General features: G+C 43.8%; 1 protein-coding gene and 1 long non-coding RNA gene across 4 annotated transcripts in view; one reads left to right on the top strand and one right to left on the bottom strand.

Moving 5' to 3' along the window:
• Positions 1-10,110, top strand: part of LOC114116119 (uncharacterized) — a 29,050-nt gene extending 18,940 nt beyond the window's left edge. The window contains exons 4-5 of the long non-coding RNA XR_006060659.2: positions 1,686-1,790; positions 4,176-10,110. This is a non-coding gene — a long non-coding RNA (uncharacterized LOC114116119). The remainder of the gene's footprint in view (positions 1-1,685; positions 1,791-4,175) is intronic.
• ESR1 (estrogen receptor 1) overlaps positions 1-24,787 on the bottom strand; it is a 402,846-nt gene that overhangs the window by 9,108 nt on the left and 368,951 nt on the right. For all 3 annotated transcript variants that reach the window (XM_042253635.1, XM_027972563.3, XM_042253634.1), the window contains exon 8: positions 174-357. In XM_042253635.1, the coding sequence (XP_042109569.1) occupies positions 174-357 (184 nt within the window). The remainder of the gene's footprint in view (positions 1-173; positions 358-24,787) is intronic.

Here is a 24,787-nt window from a genome sequence, read left to right as displayed (position 1 = left end):
TTCAGGGCCTCCCTCCACCATCCTCCCACGGTGTTCATGCTCATCATGGGCCCAGAACTGCCCCAAGTGTGTTATCTGTACGCAGGCATCAGCCCTTCCCGGGCCCGCTGCCACACAGGGTTGGCTGGATTCCCTTACATCTTTGCTATGAGAGAAACCCAAGGAGGCCTCACCTCATGTGCCTGAAGTGAGAGAGGAGGAGGAGGAACTGGGCCAGACGCCGGTGCTGCTGCTGCAGAGTCAGGCCTGCTTTGGCCATCAGATGGATCAAGGTGTCTGTGATCTTGTCCAGGACGCGGTGGATGTGGTCCTTCTCTTCCAGAGACCTCAGAGTGCTGGACAGAAATGTGTACACCCCTGAATGTGCAGAGGAAGAGAGAGAGAAACTCAAAGAGGATAAGGTCCAGGATGTGTGTGGGGTGATACCGAGACAGTGCCCCTCTGAAGCCCCCACCCTCCAAGCCCAACCACTGAGAAGCTGAGGATCTATTTGGTCCAGGCAACTATGCAAATATCCTCATGAATATACATGTCTGAGAGCATGTGTCTAGGAAACTCATGTCACCTCCTGTGTGTGAGCCAGTTTCCAGGGTTTGTCATCAAGATTTCCTAGAAAGGCTCTGCTTGCCTTGGGGCCGTGACGGTTGTACCAGCCATCTCTTCTCTGACAGGACTTTCGCCAATGCTAACTATCCTGTTAACGCTGATGACAGCTCCAGGAAGGCAGCATTATCCCTCCATTTCACACGAAGAAACAAAAGTGCAAAGAAACTGTATTAACTTGTGGAGTGAACTCGACGGGACAGAGCAGAATTGAGAATAACCCCAATGTGCCGACTCCACATCCAGTCTTATAATGGTAACTCTCAGAAGACACGTGACACCCTAGGTGAGATGCACAGAGTGAGAAAAAGGGATTTATTAAGTGATGCAGGTAGGACTTAATCTGCTGCTACATTTCAGGTCAGGTTTGGGGCCTTCGTACTTTTCAGGCTCAGCTGAAAGGTTTATGATAGGAAAGGCGAAGGGACCCTGGGGAGCACTGTTTTCATTGCCAAGTGTGGATTTATGTGCCCTCTTGCCTTTCTTCTGGTCATAAACCCCTGCTCTTAGAGCCACAGATAGTCTTCAGACTAAAATTAGACAATCTGGTCACTCGGTTCCTTTGGATAGTATTAGCCTCGTACTAGAAAATCAGAGCTTTTTCAGGGCTTGTATATGGCTTCCTTGGGCTTCCCTGGTGGTTAAGATGGTAAAGAATCCGCTTGCAATGTCGGAGACGGAGGTTTGATCCCTAGGTGGGGAAGATCCCCTGGAGAAGGGCATGGCAACCCACTCCAGTGGTCTTGCCTGGAGAATTCCATGGACTGAGGAACCTGGTGGGCTACAGTCCACAGGGTTGCCAAGAGTTGGACACAAGTGAGCACAACAACAACAACAACAAATACGAAGCTGTCGATGGAAATTCCTTCCTCTAGGGTGGAGGTGCTTGGAGGATGAGGATATGGGGCTTGTAAGTGCCACCTTCCCAGGAGAAGGAGCTCCCCCTGCTGAGTGGAGCCAAGTAACAACCCGCAGAGGTGATGGAGGGGGAGGGGAGAAATCGTGGTTGCCCTTGTAAAGTCCTCGTCCCTACTTCTTTCATCGGACCTTAAAGCTTCCATCATATCCTTTTTAACACACAGATCCATAAATTTCCTGTTTGCTTAAGATAGTGTGAGTTGGATTTCTGTGACTTGCAACTGAAAGAATCCGGACTCTTAAAGTTGGACGTTCAGGAGACAAGGAAGGTGAGTGATAAGAGGTGAGAAGTATTGAAAGCAAAAGGAAGGCAGGATGGAGCAGTCTTGTCTCGAGACTGCAGCGATGGATGTTCTATCGAGTGAGCCTGCAGAAGCCAACTTGTCCTGCTCAAAGCACATCCCCTTGAAGGGAGCAGATGACACGGTATTTACCTCCAGATATACATCTATTTAGCAACATTATTTTTGGTCTTATTAGCCCACTGGCCCTCCCATAAATATATTTCTCCTTCTCCCCTCCCCTCATCCGCACTGGGTATTTTCAAGTTAAAGGCCCCCCAGTTTATGAATCCCCGACTCTGTGCCAGTGGCGCAGTGATGAGTTATTGCTCACGCCGCAGCCTGTAGGATGAAAATGGGGAAAACTCCCACACAGAGGAACTCATAGTAAACACAGTTGTAACTGCCCAGAATGGGAAACGGCTAATGTTCAAAACAAATACAGCAACAACAAAACCAGAACGGCCAGGCTCCTGGCTTACAGGCTGTAGAATAGAATAACGTAGCTTTTGGTAACCGGAGGTGTTCTTGTCCAAAGGAAACAGAGCCCAGGATAAGCAAGCAGTGGACAGGCAGTGGGACGAGAAAGAAATTGCTGGGTTACTTATGTTCCCTGTGGGTTTCTGATAGAGAAAGGTTGTGCCCATTAGAAAAAAGGGCACATGTCCAGTGCCTTGGGGTGGACCCGGAGGTAACGGGTGGCCAGGGGGGTGTACACCAGTGGGTTGGGGGGCCCGGGACAGCCCCTGCTGAGCCCCACGGCCCTGCCTCTCCCTGCCCTATGTCATCACACACATTCTAGCCTGGTGTCTCTCAGAAGCCCTGCCGTCTGGCTGGAATACCCTGGGAACCTGCCCAGGCCACAGAGCTGACTGAATCCAACTTGGCTGATGCATTTTCTACCAATTTCCTTTTTTTTTTGTTGTTACCACCCAGGATGCTGGCCTCGCTCACCAATCATCCCATTCTTGTTCAAGGAAACCACAGGACGGAGGAGCTTCCACGCCTCTGCACCTGCTCGTCCTGCTTGTGCGCCCGGGGTGGGAGCGGCCAGTACAGAGCTGTGGACGTGCTGAGACCCCGCGTAGCACCCTCCCCTCGCCAGGGGAGGCCAGAGCCTTGGCATGCAGGCTCCTGGAAGTGCAGCCCACCTCCCACTGCTGGTTCCCCCTCCTGTTCTGGTCCTCCCTCCAGCCTGCTCTCCCTGAGAAGTAGGGATTCCACGCCTTTTCTTAAATGTTAATGTCATAAGAGCAGCTACTGCCTGGAGAGGGTTGATTTTCTTAACTGACTTTCCGGATACCTGCCATTCTCAGAACAAGCTTGTTTTTCTAGTCCTGTTTTGGCACCAACACAGCTTATCATCTCATCCTTGTCGGCAGATGCTTCCTAGCTGTGCGAATATACTTAGAAATAAATATACAGTCCTGCTGGAATGCCAATAATCGACAACAGCAGCCATCTTCTTGCTGGGCTTTTCTGGCAAGGAAAAAAACAAAAAACAAAAGACAAAAAAACCCACAAGTGGTCCCAGTTTGTTATCTATTGCTCCTAAGGGGCCAGTGAGAGAAACAACAGAAATCCTAATTCCCAGAAGGCTTCAGGTGCTCTGGCAAGAGCCAAACTACGGCTTCTGGTAATTTTCATACCCCAGGTGGTCCCTGCCACCCTGGACAGCTGTGCCACTGTTCCCAGCAGCAGGGAGCCAGTGATCAGACAGTGCAGGCCTTCAGAAACGGTCTTACAACAAGGCAGGCTTTTGCAACTCCCCAGGCTGCTCCAAATCCCCAAGATGGAAAAAACAATCTGTATGTCATTATCCAGGCTCGAAGCGCTGTTGGCAAATCCGAGCTTCTACGTATTCTGAATCTTGCGGCCAAACACTGGGAGCCTCGGGAAGACTCTATGGAGAAAAATCTGGTGGTAGAAAGGAAGGGGGAGCAGAAGCGCCTGGACACCCAGTAGGGAAGAGAGCTCAGCCTTTCGCCCTCTCTGGCTCTCACTGCCTCATGCTTCTGCGCTCTCCTTCCTCCTCTTGCTCTGCTCGGACACTCTCTTCCTTCTTTCCTTCCTTCCTCTTTTCCACTCCATCCTGCAGGAACACCCTTGTTACCCCTTCGTCACTTTTCCAGATGATGCCGTCTTCTCTTCGGGAAGCTGGAAGAATGCAGATATGGAGACGGCAGTGCACGCCTGCACGTGCCTGTATCCAGAGGAAACACTAGCAGGACCCGGGGCCACACGCCCGGGTGCTGACCTCCACTGGGTTGGGGGCGCATCCAGCTGTTCCCGGAGAAGTGAGGAAGGAAGACACTGATGCTCCAGAGCAAAGTCTTCAAGTAAGGCCTTTTTTTTTTTCTTTTCTTTTTCCAGAAGGACGAATATGACAGTGGATCCTGGGAGAGTCCTTGTGTCCACAGCAGCTTGACCAGAAAAGCAAAGGGGATGACTCAAAGGAAAAAAGAAAACTCCTTAAAGCCCTGGCTGTAAGTGGTCTAGACCTGAAAGCTGCTGCTCTGCTGGAATAAAAAAGGAACTTTTGGGGGGACTCGGCACATGAAGGACTCAGTGAATCATCTGCAGATCAGCCTGTTAGGTGTGCTGCTGGGCATGGCTCCCACAATCAAACTGGTGTGTTTGCTCTTAAGTGCCTTCTCGGCAGACAGTTTCACGAGTGCCACATTCGTTTGAGGCATCACGTCTGAAGGTTGCTCCTCCTCCTGGCACGGTGGGTCCTGCGGGATGTTGGATGGCTCGTGGTGGCTGAAGCTAGTTAGTGAGAAGGGCTGTGCCGGATATCCTACAATATGTGGGACAGTCCCAAAGAATGAAGGACTTCTTTTCTCTTTCTTTTTTTAAAGGGCAGATAATTTCATATTTAAAGTTAGAAATGCACCTCACCAAAATAGATACCATAAAGATGCATTATCCAACAAAGATTTTGAGTTCCAGTTTCTCTGTGTGTGTGTATGTGAGTGTGTGTGTATGTTCTGTGGCAGAGTTTTCCTTTTTTAAAATTTCTGATTAGAGGATAATTACTTTACATAACTGAGCACACACATGCACACATGCATAAAAGTGAAAGTGTCAGTAACTCAGGCGTGTCCCACTCTTTGTGACCCCATGGACTGTAGCCCACCAGGCTCCTCTGTCCATGGGATTCTCCAGGCAAGAATACTGGAGTGGGTTGCCATGCCCTCCTCCAGGGAATCTTCCTGACTCAGGGATCGAACCTATATCTCTTATGTCTCAAGCATTGGCAGGCAGTTTCTTTACCACTGGTGCCACCTGGGAAGCCCATGCATTATAAATACATGTAAGCATTTTACTACTTTATCAGTTTTTGTATTGTAGTCAAGCCTCAGCATCTGCATTGAAAGATACAGCATTTTATTTTAAATTAGTTCAATGTTATTCCTCCTTTATGGCCGTTTTGAAATTATCTGAAATTACATTTTTTTAAAAAAGATGTACATGTATAGACTATTATTTATTTCGTTCTAGGCTAGTTAAAGGAATATGCATGTTTTATTGGACTGGTGTTGGTTCCTGGCAATTCTTTTTTTCTTTTTTTCCTGCATTCAAGCTTTTTCCTTAAACACAGTTTTATTTTATTTTTAAATTAATTTTTATTAGCGTATAGTTACTTTACAATGTTGTGTTAGTTTCTGCTGTACAGCAAAGTGAAACAGATATACATACATCCCTTCTCTTTTGGATTTCCTTCCCAGTTTCAGTCACCACAGAGCACTGAGCAGAGTTCCCTGTGCTATACAATAGGTTCTCATTTGAAGTTCCTGGCAATTCTAAGAGATTTATCTCCAGAGTTTGTGATTCCCAAGCATAGCTGTCCCTCGGTCTCTACTGTGGGGTTTTCCAAGATGTGGCTGTTCAGGTTCCAGCCAAATCTGCTGACCGAAAGCTGGAGTTGGAGCTTGCTTCTTAAAAGCTCCCCACTGATGAGTCTGATGCCTAGCTAGCATTAAGAATCACACAATTGCCATGATTTTCTCTTTTACGGCCACTACTATGTAAGCTCTTAGAAACATGGACTACATCTTCAGTGAAGTGTCTTATCCCAATGCTGAAACCACTTTGAGAATTTCCTTTCCAACTTCCTCGTCATGTTGTGCTCTCCTATGCTTCTTTCCCCTTTCTGGCTGGCTTGATTAGAATGGAGATAACTCAGGATGACCATGGAAGTCACCCAATTAATACCGCAGAGTCCTTGCACAACCACACGGAAGAAGGCTCTGGCACTATCCTATACAAGCACCCAGCGATATTAAGTAAACAGGAAACAAACCTTCATGGGTTTGCACCATTATACATTTTGGTGCCTATCTGTTATAGTTGTTCTACTCTAAGGCAAGATGAGAAGTATTTTATGACTTACTGACTGTATCAATGAATAAACTGTATATATCAGACAAAGTCAAAGTGATGCTTGGTACACCTCCTTTTGTTACCATTTTCTGCATTCCTAAGGCCTTAGGTTGCATGAAAGTGAAAGTGTTAGTCACTCAGTCAGGTCTTACTCTTTGCAATCCCGTGGACTGTAGCCCACCATACTCCTTTGTGCACGGAATTCTCCAGGTAAGAATACTGGAGTGGGTTGCCATTTCCTTCTCCAGTGGATCTTCCCGACCCAGGGATCGAACCTGGGTCTCCCACATTGCAGGCGGATTCTTTACTGACTGAGCCACCAGGGAGGTCCTTAGGTTGCATAGTTATAAATTATAACAAAATGTGGCGATACTGGCATTTGGGAATATAACTTAGGTTATAAATCATTTTTCTTCCCAAATGCCGATATCACCACATTTTGTCATGGAAAGCATTCTTGAGATCCTAGAACCACCTCATCATCTCCTGTCATGCTAACCATTCCTTCTGAATACTAACATAATTCATAGCAACCAATAAGTTCAAAGAATCAAGAGGAAAGCCCAGGATGCCAGAATGTTTAGTTAGTCATCATTCAAAGATGCCGCTCCCAACATTATTAAGGTTTCAGAGACTGCACTGTACCATGCAGGAACTGACTTCTCATTTCATGAACTGAACAAAAAGAGTGTTGCCTTGAGCTATATTTGTCCATAGGCAGGAAACGTCCATCCTTCTAGCAGTGTGTGATTATTTATTAAAAGGTGAAGAACTTTTCGTAACTCCCAGTCCTTGAGCAAATGTTTACTATTACTCTAGTCTTTGTAAGATCACACACTCCTCCAGTCATCTTCTAAGTGGTCTCATAGTGAGAGGGATCACAGCAAAGATAAGGATTCTTGTCACAACACAACAGTGACCACAGCAGTCCTTTCATTTTGGCATCACTATAATACCCACGAGTACTCCCGTGGCACAGATGACTATCAACTCATCCACGAATGATTCAGTGACATTTATCAATTTAGCATAATTTTTAGTGAAATGTAATAGAGATTCTACTTAGTATATCAATGCCTTCAAGCTGACTCAAAGGACAAACCTCTAAATGATTTCAGGTGGTGAAACTGATGACTTGATATAATTGACGTGAAATGAAATCTCAAAAGTGTACTTAAAAAAAAAATTTTTTAGGACTTCCTTGGTAGTCCAGTGGTTAAGAATTAGGGAACCATTGCAGGGAACATGGGTCCAATCCCTGATCCGAGAAGATCCTGCATGCCTCAGGGCAACTAAACCTGTGCACCACAACAGTTGAGGCTATGCTCCAGAGCCCATGAGTCACAACTACTGAGTCAGTGTGCCCCAAGTACTAAAGCCCTCGCCTAGAGCCTGTGCCCCTGTGCACAGCAACAAAGACCTAGCACAGCCAAAATAAATCAAATGTTAAAAGAAAAAAAAATAATTTTAGTGGTATCCATGTGTCTCCCTCCTATACATAAAATCACTGTCTTTACTTTTCATAATAAATAGTCCTCTATCCAATTAAAATCAATAAATTTAAAATAAATAAATAGTCCCCTAGCCTTATACCTTTTAGGATGAAGCCATTATGAATCTATATTGCTGACCCATGGATCAGACCCCCGTCTCCTGCATTTCAGGCAGATTCTTTAGCACCTGAGTCATCAGGGAAGGCCTATATTGCTTAGGGGCCTCCTTTTTGTTAGTTATGTCTGTAATATATGAAGAAACAGCCAGGTTTCTGATTTTCCTATTCCTCAGTCAATTACTACCTTTCTGAGATCAGGAAGAAGACAGTCTAAAGAGATAACTTTATGGAAAATGGGTGGCCTGTCTAATACAATGGAGTTTGTTCACCGGTTCCATGTGGAACTCCTAGTCCAGGTGAGCTGGCCTGGTCTCAAGAGGCCTTGTTTTTTTCTTTTTTCCCAGAAAACATAGGTTAAAGCAGTCTGGATGGATTTGTTTCCCTGCATCTCACCTTTTCTCATTTGCCATTTCAAAGACAATGGAGCAATAGCGCAGAGCTGGAAGCGGCTCTTTATACACATGGGGGCAGATTTATTTTCCAAAAATGATCACAACGATATCTCCCATCCAACATGGGTTTCCAGAGTGTGATCTTGGCACTCTGTCATGGAGATGTGTGAGTTATGCCCCTCCCTGGAGGCTGGGTGGACCCGTGACTTGCTTGCAATCAGTAGAATGGGATATATGACACTGCCTGGCTTCCAAGGTACAATATGCTTGTCATCTAAGGCATACAGCTTCTGCCTGTCAACTGGAACACTTGCTTCTGGAGCCCTCACTGCCTTCCTTGTAAGAGGCACAGTGCAACAGGCCACGAAGAAGCCAAGGCCACAGATAAGCATCACAATTGACTGTTGGCTGACGCACTGCTAACAGCCAGCATCAGTAGGCAGCATGTGGACAAAGACCTTTAAGATGTCTCTAGGCAATGACTACCAAATTACTGTTAGTGCATGACCCTCACCTGAGGCCCCAGACATGATGAAGAGGAACAGTCCATGACCTCTGTGCTCTATCCAAATCCATGATTAAGAGAATCCAAACCCTTTTTTCTCTTTTCTTAGCCATTAAGTCTTGAGGCAATTTATTACACTGCAGCAGGGCACAGAGCACACCTAGGTGTCTGCACAAGACGGGCAAAGTAGAGACTAGACTCCTGATCTGGTACATCATGAGATGAGACAGCATTTGAGTCCTTCCTACTCCACATGAGGAATCCTCCCAACTCCCGATGCCTCAGCCCTTGCCCTGAATCTCCACTTTCGTTAGTATAATGGTCAGGGCTTGAGCTCATCCTATCAGACCCTATACACAGTTAACAAATTTCACAGGAGGTATTTACCCCTAACAACTGCCCAGCTGATGATCAAAATAAACGGATCTTCCCCTAACTGGCAACCTCATATATCGGCACCCTACTTTCTTATCAGAGGAATTCCCAGGTGATGCTAGTGGTAAAGAATCCATCTACCAATGCAGGAGACATAAGAGACGTGGGTTTGATCCCTGGGTTGGGGCGATCCTCTGGAGGAGGGCATGGCAAGAGAATAGGACACTCAAATTCTCAGCTGCAGCATCCTTATCAAGTGCTGGTTGTAGTAAATAGACCTTGTAGAGATTTGCCTAAAGGAGAGTTTTTACATTGAACAACAAGTCTATTTTATTTTTATTAAAAGTCGGTAGACCTTATAATGAAATGTGTTCTCTTTGCTTTGGCCTAGCGAAAGAAGCTGAGAGCCAAATTTGTGGCCCACTCCTAGGAACTGTACAGATGGACTGCTGTGTGCTAATCTGACTCCTGAATTTATTATTTTCTTCACATTATTTTCCCTTTTTTCAGATTGTGTCAATTATTGCCTTCCTCATTTTGCATCCGGAGAAGGTGATGGCACCCCACTCCAGTACTCCTGCCTGGAAAATCCCATGGACGGAGCAGCCTGGTAGGCTGCAGTCCATGGGGTCACGAATAGTTGGACACGACTGAGTGACTTCCCTCTCTTCATTTTGCATCACATGAAATTCACTAGACCATTTCAAATCCTTTGTGGAACAAAGGCAATACATAAACAAAATAAAGAACACGCCGCCCTCCTCTGTCAAAGCAATAAACAGGGTTAGCGTGAATACAAATGTTTATAAAACATCATTAAACATTCATCTGACTTAACCGCAAAGCCACAAAAAATGATATATGATCTAAGAATATACAGCTGGTTGAATGCACATGTTCTTGTCATTCTGAGTTGAACAGCACTGTTTAAAAATCCTGTGATGATCTACACTGGGCACTGTGAAGTGACACCTTCTTGTGTGATGGTAAAGGCCACCCCTTCTGGTTTGGGTTTGCATGTTTATCTTCAGGGCCACAGAGATGCAGATATATTCTCTCCCCTTTTCTTAGATAGAGAATGAAAATGGTGAAATGGCTCACACTTCTCACTGATTATTTTGAAAAAGATAATTACTGTCCAAAATTACTGTTTCAGAAAGATAAGTGGACATGTAGATGATACCTATTCTTCAGATATATCAGTTCCATCATTTCGAGAGAGCTCTGCATTAGATGAAAATTGTGTTGAAAAAGTGTCACGTGACTGTGACAGGTCTGTCTCATTTCTCCTTAACAGAGCCTCGTGAAAGGATGTATTACATTGTAAAAAAGGAGACACAGAATTCTAGAATTGTGGATTTAATTTAAGTTTCGTGGTTTTTCACACCATTTGGAGGGACAAAATCCTTTTAAAAGAGTGAATTTCCTGTGAAACCCTCACATATAAACTGAATGAAGTCAAATCTCTCTGATTAAAGCAGAATAAATGGGGAAGGGGAGACTAGAGGTTGGTCCCTCAGCCTCTCCCTCTCTGATTCACGCCCCCATCCTCGGGGGACCGGAGGCTCCTTCTGACACACAAGGCTCGAGCAGAAGGTTTAAAAACCACGGATCTCAGGACCATGAGAAGACAAGCCATAGACTGGGAGAAAATATTTGCAAAAGACACATCTGTTAGAGGACTCTTAGCAAAATAAACAAAAACTTGAAACTCAAGAAAGAGAAAATCAATGACCCAATTAAAGAATGGGCAAAAGACCTGAACAGAGACCTCACCAAAGAAGAGATAGAAGATAGGCCAATAAAAAGATCCTTCGCATCATATGTCAATTGTTGTTGCTGGTTTTCAGTCGCTCAGTCATGTCCGACACTTTGCGACCCCATGGACTGCAGCACGCCAGGCTTCCCTGTCCTTCACTATCTCCAGGAGTTTGCTCAAACTCATGTCCATCGAGTCGGTGATGCCATCCAACCATCTCATGCTCTGTTGCCCCCCTTCTCTTCTTGCCCTCCATCTTTCCCAGCATCGGGGTCTTTTCCGATGAGTCAGCTCTTCACATCAGGTAGAGAATTGATGAGAACAACAGTGAGATGCACCTACACACCTGTTAGAAGGACCAAAATCTAAATGCCGACAACAGCAAATGCTGGCGAGGATGCGGAATGGCAGAAACTCTCACTCGTTGCTGGAAGAGATGAACAATGGTGTAGCCACTTTGGAAGACAATTTGGCAAATTTTTACTAAACACACTCTTTGTATTTAAGCCAGCAATCATGCGCCTTCATAGTTACCAAAATGAGTTGAACATTTATGTCTACACAAAACCTGCACGTGGACATTTATGGCACCATTACTCTAACTGCCAAAGCTTGGAGGCAAGACGTCCTATAGTAGGTAAGTGGATTTGCAAGTGAAGTCACTCAGTCATGTCCAACTCTTTGTGACCCCATGGACTGTAGTCTACCAGGCTCCTTCCTCCATGGGACTCTCCAGGCAAGAATACTGGAGTGGGTTGCCATTTCCTTCTCCAGGGGATCTTCTTGAGTCAGGGATCGAACCTGGGTCTCCCGCATTCCAGGCAGACGCTTTAGCCTCTGAGCCACCAGGGAAGGTAAGTGGATAAACTGTGGTAAATCCAGACAATGGAAGATTATTCAGGGCTATAAAGAAATGAGCTATCAAGGCATCAAAAGACATAGAAGAATCTTAAATTCACATTACTACGTGTAAGAAGATAATCTGAAAAGACTACTTAATGTATGATTCCAACTACATGACATTCTGCAAAAGATGAAACTAAGAAGACAGTAAAAAATATCAGCGGTTTATAGGGGTTATGGAAATGGGTGGGATGAATAGAGCACAGAGGATTTTTAGGGCAGAATGTCCTCAATGTCTTAAATATCATACAATATGGAGACTACTCCGTACAATACTGTACTGAAGGATACACGTCATTTTACATTTTTCAAAACCCACAGAATGCAGAACACCAAGCACGTGCATGTGCAAGTGACCCTTAAATTAAACTACAAGCTTCAGGTGATAACGGTGTGTAAACATAAGTTTATCAATTCGAACAAATCACTGATACATCTCTGGTAGGGGATTTTGATGGTGAAGGCAGCTGGGGGTTGGGTGGGGATGGGGCTACATGGGGAATCTCTGTACTCTTCCCTCGGCTTTGCTCTGAACCAAAAACTGCTCTAAAAAATAAATTTTATAAAGAAATATTTTTATTAATTTTTAATTAATTTAAAAAATTGAAGTATAGTTGATTTACAATGTTATGCCAATCTCTGCTGCACAGCAAAGCGACTCAGGTAAACACATATAGACATTCTTTAAATAAAGAAATATTTTTATTAATTTTTAATTAATTTTTAAAATTGAAGTATAGTCACATAGCTATTCTTTAAATAAATTTCTTTTTCTTTTCTTTCTATATTTTAATCTTGGCCCACACTGCACAGCATGTGGGATCTTAGTTCCCTGATCAGGGATGGAACCCATGACCTTTGTGTTGGAAGCGGGAAGTCTTAACCACTGGACGACCAAAAAAAATTTATTTTTAATGTAAAAAGGCCCCCTACTGATCCACTCATTATTTTACTTGCTGGGAAACAGAGGCTCAGAGAGATTAAGCAGCTGGGGCTAGTGGAAGGGCTAGTGGGGCAGCTGTTGCTGGAAGGGTTTTCAGATAGAACGTAAGGCTGGACTTGCCAGAGGTCACCCTGTGGGTATAAATGGCAAAGTTGGAACTAACACTCCGATATCCCTCATTCCCGGCCAGTGGTCAAAGGCTACACAAAGAATTTCCTAACTTCCAGTTTGTGAGAAACGGGAAATGACTGCCAACAATAGTCTCACCTCCAGAGATATTTGAGAAAACTAACAATTTCCCTGGGTTGATTTAGGAGCACTCCAGAATTTCCTAACATTAGGTGCAAGATGGCGGAGCAGAGGTGCTAATGGACTGAGGCCTCTGCCTCTTTAATTAAGAATGTTTATCAAGATGTTAACAACGCTCACCTCTGTGTGGTGAAACTGATTACTTGGGAGATCATTTTTCTTGGTGGCTTTTCTGTATTTTCCAAGTTCCCTGCCTTGGGCATGCATGCCTTTCATAATCTGGTGAAAGAAAATGCTATTGCAAATACAAAATCAAAGTGTCTTTCACTTCCATTATTTCACAAGTTTTGTCAATGCCTGGACTGATGAGAGGGAAACCCAAGCTGAAGAATGGATATTCCAAGGACTAAGGAGCTTGCTGTAGAGATATTCCTTGTTACTATTTTCATAATATTTCTATCATCTGTAAGGCTGTTCACGTTTCTGAAACTTCAAAGTTTGCCATTTTGGCAGAAAATGGAACTAACAAATTTGTTACTAAAGCTTCTGAGAAAAAATTTCTTAGTTGGAAATACTTCCAACATGTCATCAGTAACCTGAGTTACTTATCTATATACAAAAAAAGATCAGCCTCAAAAGACTGGTAACCCATCTTCCTCCAGGATTGGCAAGCTGAATTGCGAAGGAAGCAGAGCATTAAGGTATTACTAGAAGGAGCTGAGTGCCTGGCTTTCACTGAGTGTGAAGATTATATTCTCTCACTCAAAGAGTAACATCTGCTCTACCAAAAGTAAGTAAGAGCAGATGCTTCACCGTCTAGATGAAGATGAATTTTGCATTCTGGATTGAATTTATCAGTACTGTTGCTGCCAATTTTAAAGACTAAACAAATTGTTGCTGCCAGTGCCCCCTCCTGTCAGTCATGCTTAGCTCCTTTGTCCAACAGCCCATTGTCTGACTGCTTCCAGTTGTAAGAATTGGAGACTAGATTGCACTTAGTCCTTGGAATCCATGAGATCAGAAAGGGCATTCTTGGAACCAGCAGCTTCTTGATCACTAAGGAAGGGCACAGCTAGAGGGGCTTTCCTGGGGGCTCAGATGGTAAAGAAACTGCGTGCAATGCAGGAGACCTGGGTTTGATCCCTGGGTTGGGAAGATCCCCTGGGGGAGGGCATGGAAACCCACTCTGTATTCTTACTTGGAAAATCTCCATAGACAGAGGAGCCTGGCAGGCTACAGCCCATGGAGTTGCAAAGAGTCAGACACAATTGAGCAACTAAGTAAAGAGCAGCCATGGGGTCACATGGTAAGCTGTTCATCCAAGCTGGTTATTGACAAGGAAAGGTCATGTCAGTCACACCAACCCAGAACCCAGAGCACATGAAATCTTTGGGAGAGCCAGGTTCTCCTTCCAGAGATGAGATTTTAAAGGGAGGTTAAACTTACAGCCATTCAACCTCTTGGCTTTCTATTTGTAAATATCCCTCAATAAAAACAGTGGCAAAGGGATCAAAGACAGAAGGTAAGAAACTCAATGCCAGCCCTCTGTGCATCCTGATTGCCTGGAATAAGAGCAGTTCACCAGCACAGTGTCTGTGCAAGTCATAAAATTGAAAAATGACATAACAACTACATACACAATAGATCATAAAATATGACAACATTCTCTGAAACAATAAATTGCTTCAAAAAGAGTGAGCTTGGGGTGTTTCCAATATGATGTTTCAATATGATGTTTATAATATGCTCAGTATGGAGAAGGCAATGGCAACCCACTCCAGTGCTCTTGCCTGGAAAATCCCATGGATGGAGGAGCCTGGTGGGCTGCAGTCCACGGGGTCACTCAGAGTCGGACACAACTGAGCGACTTCACTTTCACTTTTCATTTTCATGCATTGGAGAAGGAAATGGCAACCCAATGTTATTGCTTAGAGAATCCCAGGGATGGGGGAGCCTGGTGGGCTGCCGTCTATGGGGTCGCACAGAGTTGGACACAACTGAAGTGACTTAGCAGTAGCAGCAATATGCTCTGTGTAGAAACTCCTGCCTGGGGGTCTTCACAGCTGAGGGCAGTAGCTTGGGGGGAGGAAGCTGTCTACTGTCTTTGCTGTTCCAGGAGATACCCCACTTCTGTCTTCTGCGTACATGATAAGGTTCAGTTCAGTTCAGTCGCTCAGTCGTGTCTGACTCTTTGCGACCCATGAATCACAGCATGCCAGGCCTCCCTGTCCATCACCAACTCCCGGAGTTCACTCAGACTCACGTCCATCGAGTCAGTGATGCCATCCAGCCATCTCATCCTGGGTCGTCCCCTTCTCCTCCTGCCCCAGTTCCTCCCAGCATCAGAGTCTTTTCCAATGAGTCAACTCTTCGCATGAGGTAGCCAAAGTACTGGAGTTTCAGCTTTAGCATCATTCCTTCCAAAGAAATCCCAGGGCTGATCTCCTTCAGAATGGACTGGTTGGATTTCCTTGCAGTCCAAGGGACTCTCAAGAGTCTTCTCCAACACCACAGCTCAAAAACATCAGTTCTTCGGCGCTCAGCCTTCACAGTCCAACTCTCACATCCATATATGACCACAGGAAAAACCATAGCCTTGACTAGACGAACCTTAGTCAGCAAAGTAATGTCTCTGCTTTTGAATATACTATCTAGGTTGGTCATAACTTTTCTTCCAAGGAGTAAGCGTCTTTTAATTTCATGGCTGCAATCACCATCTGCAGTGATTTTGGAGCCCCCAGAAATAAAGTCTGACACTGTTTCCACTGTTTCCCCATCTATTTCCCATGAAGTGATGGGACCGGATGCCATGATCTTTGTTTTCTGAATGCTGAGCTTTAGGCCAACTTTTTCACTCTCCACTTTCACTTTCATCAAGAGGCTTTTTAGTTCCTCTTCCCTTTCTGCCATAAGGGTGGTGTCATATGCATATCTGAGGTTATTGATATTTCTCCTGGCAATCTTGATTCCAACTTGTGTGTCTTCCAGTCCAGCGTTTCTCATGATGTACTCTGCATATGTGTAATTTAATAAAGCTTTCGGGGCAGTAGGCAATATGTATGAAAAGATTTAATGAACCTTATACTCTTTTACTAATGCCAAAGAAGCTGAATGGTTCTATGAAGATCTACAAGACCTTCCAGAACTAATACCGAAAAAGATGTCCTTTTCATCATAGAGGACTGGAATGAGAAAGTAGGAAGTCAAGAGGTACCTGGAATAACAGGGAAGTTTGGCCTTGGAGTACAAAATGAAGCAGGGAAGGCTAACAGAGTTTTGCCAAGAGAACACACTGGTTATAGCGAACACCCTCTTCCAACAACATAAGAGAAGACTCTACACATGGACATCACCAGATGGTCAACACCAAAATCAGATTGATCATATTCTTTGCGGCCAATGATGGAGAAGCTCTATACAGTTAGCAAAAACAAGATAGGGAGCTGACTGTGGCTCAGATCATGAACCCCTTATGGTCAAATACCAACTTGAAGAAAGTAGGGAAAACCACTAGACCATTCAGTTATGACCTAAATAAAATCCCTTCCAATTATACAGTGGAAGTGATAAATAGATTCAAGGGATTAGATCTGATAGACAGAGTGCCTGAAGAACTATGGACAGAGGTTCATAACACTGTACAGGAGACTGGGATCAAGACCATGCCCAAGAAAAAGAAAGGCAAAAAGGCAAACGGATTGTCTGAGGAGGCCTTACAAATAGCCAAGAAAAGAAGAGAAGCTAATGGCAAAGTTAAAAAGGAAAGATATACCTACCCATCTGAATGCAGAGCTCCAAAGAATAGCAAGCAGAAATAAGAAAGCCTTCCTCAGCAATCAATGCAAAGAAATAGTGGAAAACAATAGAATGGGAAAGACTAGAAATCTCATCAAGAAAATTAGAGGTACCAAGGGAACATGTCATGCAAAGATGGGCTCAATAAAGGACAGAAATGGTATGAACCTAACAGAAGTAGAAGATTAAGAAGAGGTGGCAAGAATACACAGAAGAACTGTACAAAAAAGATCTTCATGACCCAGATAACCACGATGGTGTGATCATTCACCTAAAGTCAGACATCCTGGAATGTAATGTCAAGTGGGCCTTAGGAAGCATCACTACTCAGAAAGCTAGCAGAGGTGATAGAATTCCAGCTGAGCTATTTCAAATCCTAAAAGATGATGCTGTGAAAGTGCTGCACTCAATATGCCAGCAAATTTGGAAAACTCAGCAGTGGCCACAGGACTGGAAAAGGTCAGTTTTCATTCCAATCCCAAAGAAAGGCAATGCCAAAGAATGTTCAAACTACCACACAGTTACACTCATCTCACATGGTAGCAAAGTAATGCTCAAAATTCTCCAACCCAGGCTTCAACAAGTATGTGAACTGTGAACTTTCAGATGTTCAAGCTGGATTTAGATAAGGCAGAGGAACCAGAGATCAAATTGTCAACATCTGTTGGATCAGAGAAAAAGCAAGAAAGGTCTACAAAAACATCTATTTCTGCTTTATTGAGTATGCCAAAGCCTTTGACTGTATGGATCACAGTGGAAAATTCTTAGAGATGGGAATATCAGACCACCTTACCTGCCTCATGAGAAATCTTTATACAAGTCAAGAAGCAACAGCTAGAACTGGACATCATACAACAGACTGGTTCCAAAATAGGGAAAGGAGTACATCAAGGCTGTATATTGTCACCCTGCTTATTTAACTCATATGCAGAGTACATAATGTGAAATGCCAGGTTGGATGAAGCACAAGCTAGAATCAAGATTGCTGGGAGAAATATCAGTAACTTCAGATATGCAGATGACACCACCCTTATGTCAGAAAGTGAAGAAGAACTAAAGAGCCTCTTGATGAGAGCGAAAAAGGTGGCTTAAACTCAACATTCAAAAAACTAAGATCATGGCATCTGGTCCCATCACTTCATGGCAAATATATGAGGAAACAGTGGAAACAGTAATAGACTTTATTTTCTTGGGCTGCAAAATCACTGCAGATGGTGATCACAGCCATGAAACTAAAAGAAGCTTGCTCCTTGGAAGAAAAGCTATGACCAACTTAGACAGCATATTAAAAAGCAAAGACATTACCTTGCCAACAAAGGTCCATCTCGTCAAAACTAGGGTTTCTCCAGTAGTCATGTATGGAAGTGAAAGTTGGACCATAAAGAAAGCTGAGCACTGTAGAATTGATGCTTTTGAACTGTGGTGTTGCAGAAGACTCTTGAGAGTTCCTTGGACTGCAAGGAGATCGAACCAGTCAATCCTGAAGAAAATCAGTCCTGAATATTCATTGGAAGGACTGATGCTGAAGCTGAAGTTCCTACACTTTGGCCACGGGGTGTAAAGAACTGACTTAATGGATAAGACCCTGATGCTGGGAAAGACTGAAGGCAGAAGGATAAGGGGACAAGAGAGGAAGAGATGGCTGGATGGCATCACTGACTCGATGGACATGAGTTTGCGCAAGCTCTGGGAGTTGGTGATGGGCAGGGAAGCCTGGTGTGCTACAGTCCACCGGCTTGCAAAGAGTCAGACATGCTTCAGAGGCTGAACTGAACTAAAAGGATCTTCCTTACCCACGGATCGGTCTTTCATTTCCTGCATTGGCAGGAAGCTTCTTTACCGCTTATCTACCAGAGAAATGCAAGCTAGTATATGTGTGGTGCTAAGTCACTTCAGTTGTTTCTGACTCTGCGCCTCTGTGCGACCCTAAGGACTATAGCCTGTCAGGCTCCTCTGTCCATGAGATTGTCCAGGCAAAAATACTGGAATGAGTTGCCATGCCCTCCTCCAAAGGATCTTCCCAACCCAGGAATCAAAACCACTGCATTGGCAGGCAGATTGTTTACCACTAGCGCCATCTGGGCAGACCCTGATATATAGTAGCTTACAAATCAATGAAAGTGAACATGTTAGTCGCTCAGCCATGTATGACTCCTTGGGAGCCCGTGTACTGTAGCCTGCCATGCTCCTCTGTCCATGGAATTCCCTAGGCAAGAATAGTAGAGTTGGTTGCCATTTCCATTTCCAGGAGATCTCTGTCTTTCTTTCATTAGAAGAAAAACGGAAAGAAAAGTAGATATAAAGTTAAAAACTCAGAGAAATTAGAACTGAGGCAACCCTCAAGCTACCCCAACATACAAAAGCAGCCATCCACTCCCTGCAGGAAAGAGCAGCCATCCACTCCCTGCAAGAAAGAGCAGCCATCCACTCCCTACAGGAAAGAGTAGCCATCCACTCCCTGCAGGAAAGAGTAGCCATCCACTCCCTGCAGGAAAGAGTAGCCATCCACTCCCTCCAGGAAAGAGTAGCCATCCACTCCCTCCAGGAAAGAGCAGCCATCCACTCCCTGCAGGAAAGAGCAGCCATCCACTCCCTGCAAGAAAGAGCAGCCATCCACTCCCTGCAGGAAAGAGTAGCCATCCACTCCCTGCAGGAAAGAGCAGCCATCCACTCCCTGCAAGAAAGAGCAGCCATCCACTCCCTGCAGGAAAGAGTAGCCATCCACTCCCTGCAGGAAAGAGTAGCCATCCACTCCCTCCAGGAAAGAGTAGCCATCCACTCCCTGCAGGAAAGAGTAGCCATCCACTCCCTGCAGGAAAGAGTAGCCATCCACTCCCTGCAGGAAATCACTGAAGAAAGCTGAGGCTGATGCAGTGTTCAAGGACCAGGACTCCAAAGAAGAGGCAGAGAGTTTGTTTTTCCGTCTTTCTTTCAAACCAAGGGAAGCAGGTGGATGTAACCATGGGCCCATGCATGAAAGCCAAGGCCCAGAGGTAGGTCTTCCAACTAAGTATAGGGATGTCTGGTTTAGACTGAAAACTTTGCAGTCTGGATTTCCATGAAAAGATTTAAGGAAACATACATATTCCATTTTGTCTTTTACTTGTTCAGTGAGTAACATGTAAGGAAAGAAAACTCCATTAAAAAACAATATTGCATTTTCCCTCTGAGCTCAGTAAATTAGTGGGGGCTTACTGTTGTTTCCTCATGGTTTCCCTCAGTTCAAGTGTTGACACACTTTTAGATTTACAGTTCAGTGTTCCAGGCATGAGGGCAGACAGAGGACACTTAAGGCCCTTCCAAATATAGGGCCTGAGTGTAATTCTCATCCTATGATTAGAACAGGGAGATCCTTAACACCAAAATCGCTGTACAGTATTAGGTTACATAATATTTTCCTTATTAAAAGTAACAGATAATATTAGTAATGATGATATTAGCTCATGTTTTAAAGCTATCTTGTTACATCATAACAAACCTATAGGGTTAATAGGACTGCTTAGAATTACTATGCCTTTTAAAAAATATTTATTTATTTGGCTGCACTGGGTCTTAGTTGCAGCATACGAACTCTCAGTTGCAGCATGAAGGATCTAGGTCTCTGACCAGGGCTTGAACCTGGGCCCTTTGCATTGGGAGTGCAGGGTCTTAGCCACTGGACCTCCAGGGAAGCTCCTGGAATTATTATATATATTTTATAGTTGAGGCAACCAGGGAAGAGCAGTCCAGTGGTTTCATGTTAGTTTAATGATGCAGCCAGAACTCCCTCCACCCCCGACGCCTTTCTTCTGCCTCTAGCCAAGTCAAACTCAAGCAAAAGCTGAAGACTCCTTTCTCAGGTAAGGACCCTGCTGTCTGTATCATTCTGCTTCTTTTCATCATGACATCCCCTTTTCTCCTGACATGGAAATGATCTGTTAACTGCCTGTGTCCCCTGCCCAAACCAGTGTGTGAAACACAGGCCCACAATCCCTGACCCCAGGACTGAGCACCCTTTTGAGCAGTTTCCCTCATGGTTTGCAAAATGGTTCATTTTAAAATATACTAGAGAACCAGTTTAATCAGGTAACATTTTTCACCTATAGCAGTAGTTTTCAAACTAATTTCCACACACCTCTGAGAATTAAAGGTGGATTCTCAAAGGTACTAAACTGCCTCTTAGCCTTTTAAAATTGTGTGCAGTGGCACTAGAGATACCAAGGGAACATTTCATGAAAAGATGGGCACAATAAAGGACAGAAATGGCATGGTCCTAACAGAAGTAGAAGATATTAAGAAGAGGTGACAAGAAAACACAGCACAAATATACAAAAAATATCTTAATGACCTAGATAAGCATGATGGTGTGATCACTCACCTAAAGACAGACATCCTGGAATGTAAAGTCAAGTAGGCCTTAGGAAGCATCACTACAAACAATGCTAGTGGAGGTGATGGAATTCCAGTTGAGCTGTTTCAAATCCTAAAAGATGATACTATGAAAGTGCTGCACTCAATATGCCAGCAAATTTGGAAAAATCAGCAGTGGCCACAGGACTGAAAAAAGTCAGTTTTCATTCCAATCTCAAAGAAAAGCAATGCCAAAGAATGCTCAAACTACCACACAATTGCACTCATCTCACATGGTAGCAAAGTAATGCTCAAAATTCTCCAAGCCAGGCTTCAACAGTACATGAACTGAGAACTTCCAGATGTTCAAGCTGGATTTAGATAAGGCAGAGGAACCAGAGATCAAATTGCTAACATCTGTAGGATCATAGAAAAAGCAAAAGAACTCCAGAAAAACATCTATTTCTACTTCATTGACTATGCCAAAGCCTTTGACTGTGTGGATCACAACAAACTGTGGAAAATTCTTCAAGAGATGGGAATACCAGACCACCTTATGTGCCTCCGGAAAAATCTGTATGCAGGTCAAGAAGCAACAGTTAGAACTGGACGTGGAACAACAGACTGGTTCCAAATCAGAAAAGGAGTGCGTCAAGATGTATATTGTCACCCTGCTTCTTTAACTTATATGCAGAATACATCATGCAAAATGCCAGGCTGGAGGAAGCACAAGGTGGAATCAAGATTGCCAGAAGAAATATCCATAACCTCAGATATGCAGATTATACCACCCTTATAGCAGAAAGTGAAGAGGAAGTGAAGAGTCTCCTGATGAAAGTAAAAGAGGAGAGTGAAAGAGCTGACTTAAAACTCAACATTTAAAAAACTAAGATCATGGCATTCGGTCCCATCACTTCATGGAGAAAAAAAATGGAAACAATGACAGACTATTTTCTTGGGCTCCAAAATCACTGCAGATGGTGACTGAGTCATGAAATTAAAAGACACTTGCTCCTTGGAAGAAAAGCTATGACCAGCCTAGACAGCATATTAAAAAGCAAAGACATTACTTTGACAACAAAGGTCCATGTAGTCAAAGCTAGGGTTTTTCCAGTAGTCATGTATGGATGTGAAAGTTGGACCATAAAGAAAGCTGAGCACTGTAGAACTGATGCTTTTGAACAGTGGTGTTGGAGAAGACTCTTGAGAGTCCCTTGGACTGCAAGGAGATCCAACCAGTCAATCCTGAAGAAAATCAGTCCTGAGTATTCATTGGAAGGACTGATGCTGAAGCTGAAGCTCCAACACTTTGGCCACAGGATGTGAAGTACTGACTCATTTGACAAGACCCTTATGTTGAGAAAGATTGAATGCAGGAGGAGAAGGGAAAAAGGGAGGATGAGATGGTTGGATGGCATCACCAACTCGGTGGACATGAGTCTGAGCTTGCACCAGGCATTGGTGATGGACAGGGAAGCTTGGTATGCTGCAGTCCATGGGGTTGCAAAGAGTCAGGCACAACTGAACGACTGAGCTGAAGAACAACACGGTTAGAGTTTTTGTATTTGGAGAGTCTACAAACTGACCTAAGATGTGCCAGGCAGGCATAGTTTCAATAGTCACAGCACTCCTGTCTGTTAGTATCATTATTTCCATTGTATAGATATGTCTCAGGGAAGTGGCTTTCCTTTATCTGCTAAGTGGCAGCGTTGCTTCTCTTGAATGACTAGCCTTTCTAAGACAAAGTCCATGGCACACAAAGTGTTCGAGAAATTAATGCAGGCAGGGACTTCCCTGCTGGTCCAGTGGGTAAGACTCATGCTCCCAATGTAGGGGACCCAGGTTCCATCCCTGATCAGATCCTACATGTTGCAACTAAGCATCCGCATGCTGAAGATCTTGCAGGCTGCAACTAAGGCCTTGTGCAGCCAAATAAATAAATAAAAATAAACAGTGTAAAAAAAAAAAAGAAAGAAATTAACCGAGACCATGAGGCTTAAGGCCACACCAGAAGGTGGGAGCAAGGAAAGGCTCAAGAGTTGAATCTACTGCCAACAGAATCCATCAGCCAGCAAGAAGACGGTGAACAACTTAATAACTCCAGAGCCATTTATCTCAAAATTATGACAAGACAATAGGCGGGCTCCCTGGACAGGAAGTTTCACATTACAAAGAACTCACGAGACAATACAATCAAATCTTCTCCACTGTGACAGCAATGGGCGTACCTGACAATGCGTCTATATGAGATTCCAAGGCTTGTTCCTATCGGAGAACTTTAACAGTTAAGAAATAATGATCCTTAATATTTACAGTCAGTATGTTTCTTAAGTGTCCTAATATCTAATAATTCACAGAAGGAGTGCAAAGTATTCGGGTCTGGAAAGAGGAAGTATTCTTTGTGATGGGAGCCTGTTGTAATTAATCATGATTATGAATGCTTCTTTGAGCAGAGCGCAGCCTCTGGTGAACATACACAAAGCAAATGTCATCAACTTCAGCACCAGATGTTTCATAACGTCATCAAGACGACAAGATGTGCCATATTAACAAAGAACTGAGTGACACACAAGAGCTGGTACCATTCTTATGTTTATGCTTACCATATATGCATTTGGGTGATATTCCACATCCTTTTTTTTAGATGAACACCAAGATACACACTTTAGAGATGTTGTCATAATTCTTCCTTTTTGGCTTTTTCACTTTCCTTTAATTTTTCACTTTGGGTTTTAAGTCCCTATGGTTTTGACTCTTTTCTGCTCTCTAATATTCCATCAATTGAAAGAGAAATGTCTGAAGATCAGTTTTGTATGAGCAGGTAATCAAGGGTATGTTTCTACAGCAGGAGATTGTCCAGGAGTAACCAACAGGCCTGCCAAAGATACCATGGGGATCCAGCAGATACAGAATTGGAGTAACAAGAGTTAGTTTGTGCATCAGGAGAGGAAAAGAGATTCACTATAACATAGAGAAGGCAGAGGAGCTGGAGTCAGGGGTCTGACAGGCTCTCCAGGGAGCCAGCTGGATAAAGTTACCAGGGAGCAAAGTAGGTGAGGCTCTTCAGAATTATTGAGACATATAAAGAATGGTGGTCAGAAGAAAGTTAAGAAAATGGATAGAAATAATTATTAAATTGAAAGCCAAATCCAACATTTATCAGGGACTGTAGATTTATACATATTGAGCTTTGACTCTTGAATTTTTCCAAGTCTTGAAAAATTCCCTAAAAAGGTGGTATTCTGAATGGGAGCGGGTTCTGAAGGCTTTGTGAAGATTACATATGTGGGGAGAGAGGATGCAAAGAAGCAGTCAACCGATAGGGAATAGGGACACCACCAGTTTTCATTAAGGTTAGCCAAAATTAAATAACAATTCATTATTATCTATCAGATAAATCTTGCTCTAAAATTTCTCTAAATAAAATTAAATAGCACAATTAACAAAGCCTCAGAACAGCTGCAAACTCTATTGTCATTACCCTCCTGTCCTTGCATATTTTTTTAAGCCTAGTGAGAGGGAGGCTTTTAAACTAAAAGCACTTCTGCATACTAAGTCACTTCACTTGCGTCTCTTTGCAACACTATGGACTGTAGCCCACCAGGCACCTCTACCCATGGGATTCTCTAGGCAACAATACTGGAGTGGTTGGCCAAGCCCTCATCCAAGGGATCTTCCCAACCCAGGGATCGAATTCTTGTTTCTTATGTCTCCTGCATTGGCAGGTGGGTTCTTTA

Source organism: Ovis aries, chromosome 8 (assembly GCF_016772045.2).
Source record: "Ovis aries strain OAR_USU_Benz2616 breed Rambouillet chromosome 8, ARS-UI_Ramb_v3.0, whole genome shotgun sequence".
Classification (NCBI taxonomy): Eukaryota; Metazoa; Chordata; class Mammalia; order Artiodactyla; family Bovidae; genus Ovis; species Ovis aries.
The sequence above is the reverse complement of the archived record's forward strand: the minus strand, read 5'-3'. Positions and strand labels throughout refer to the sequence as shown.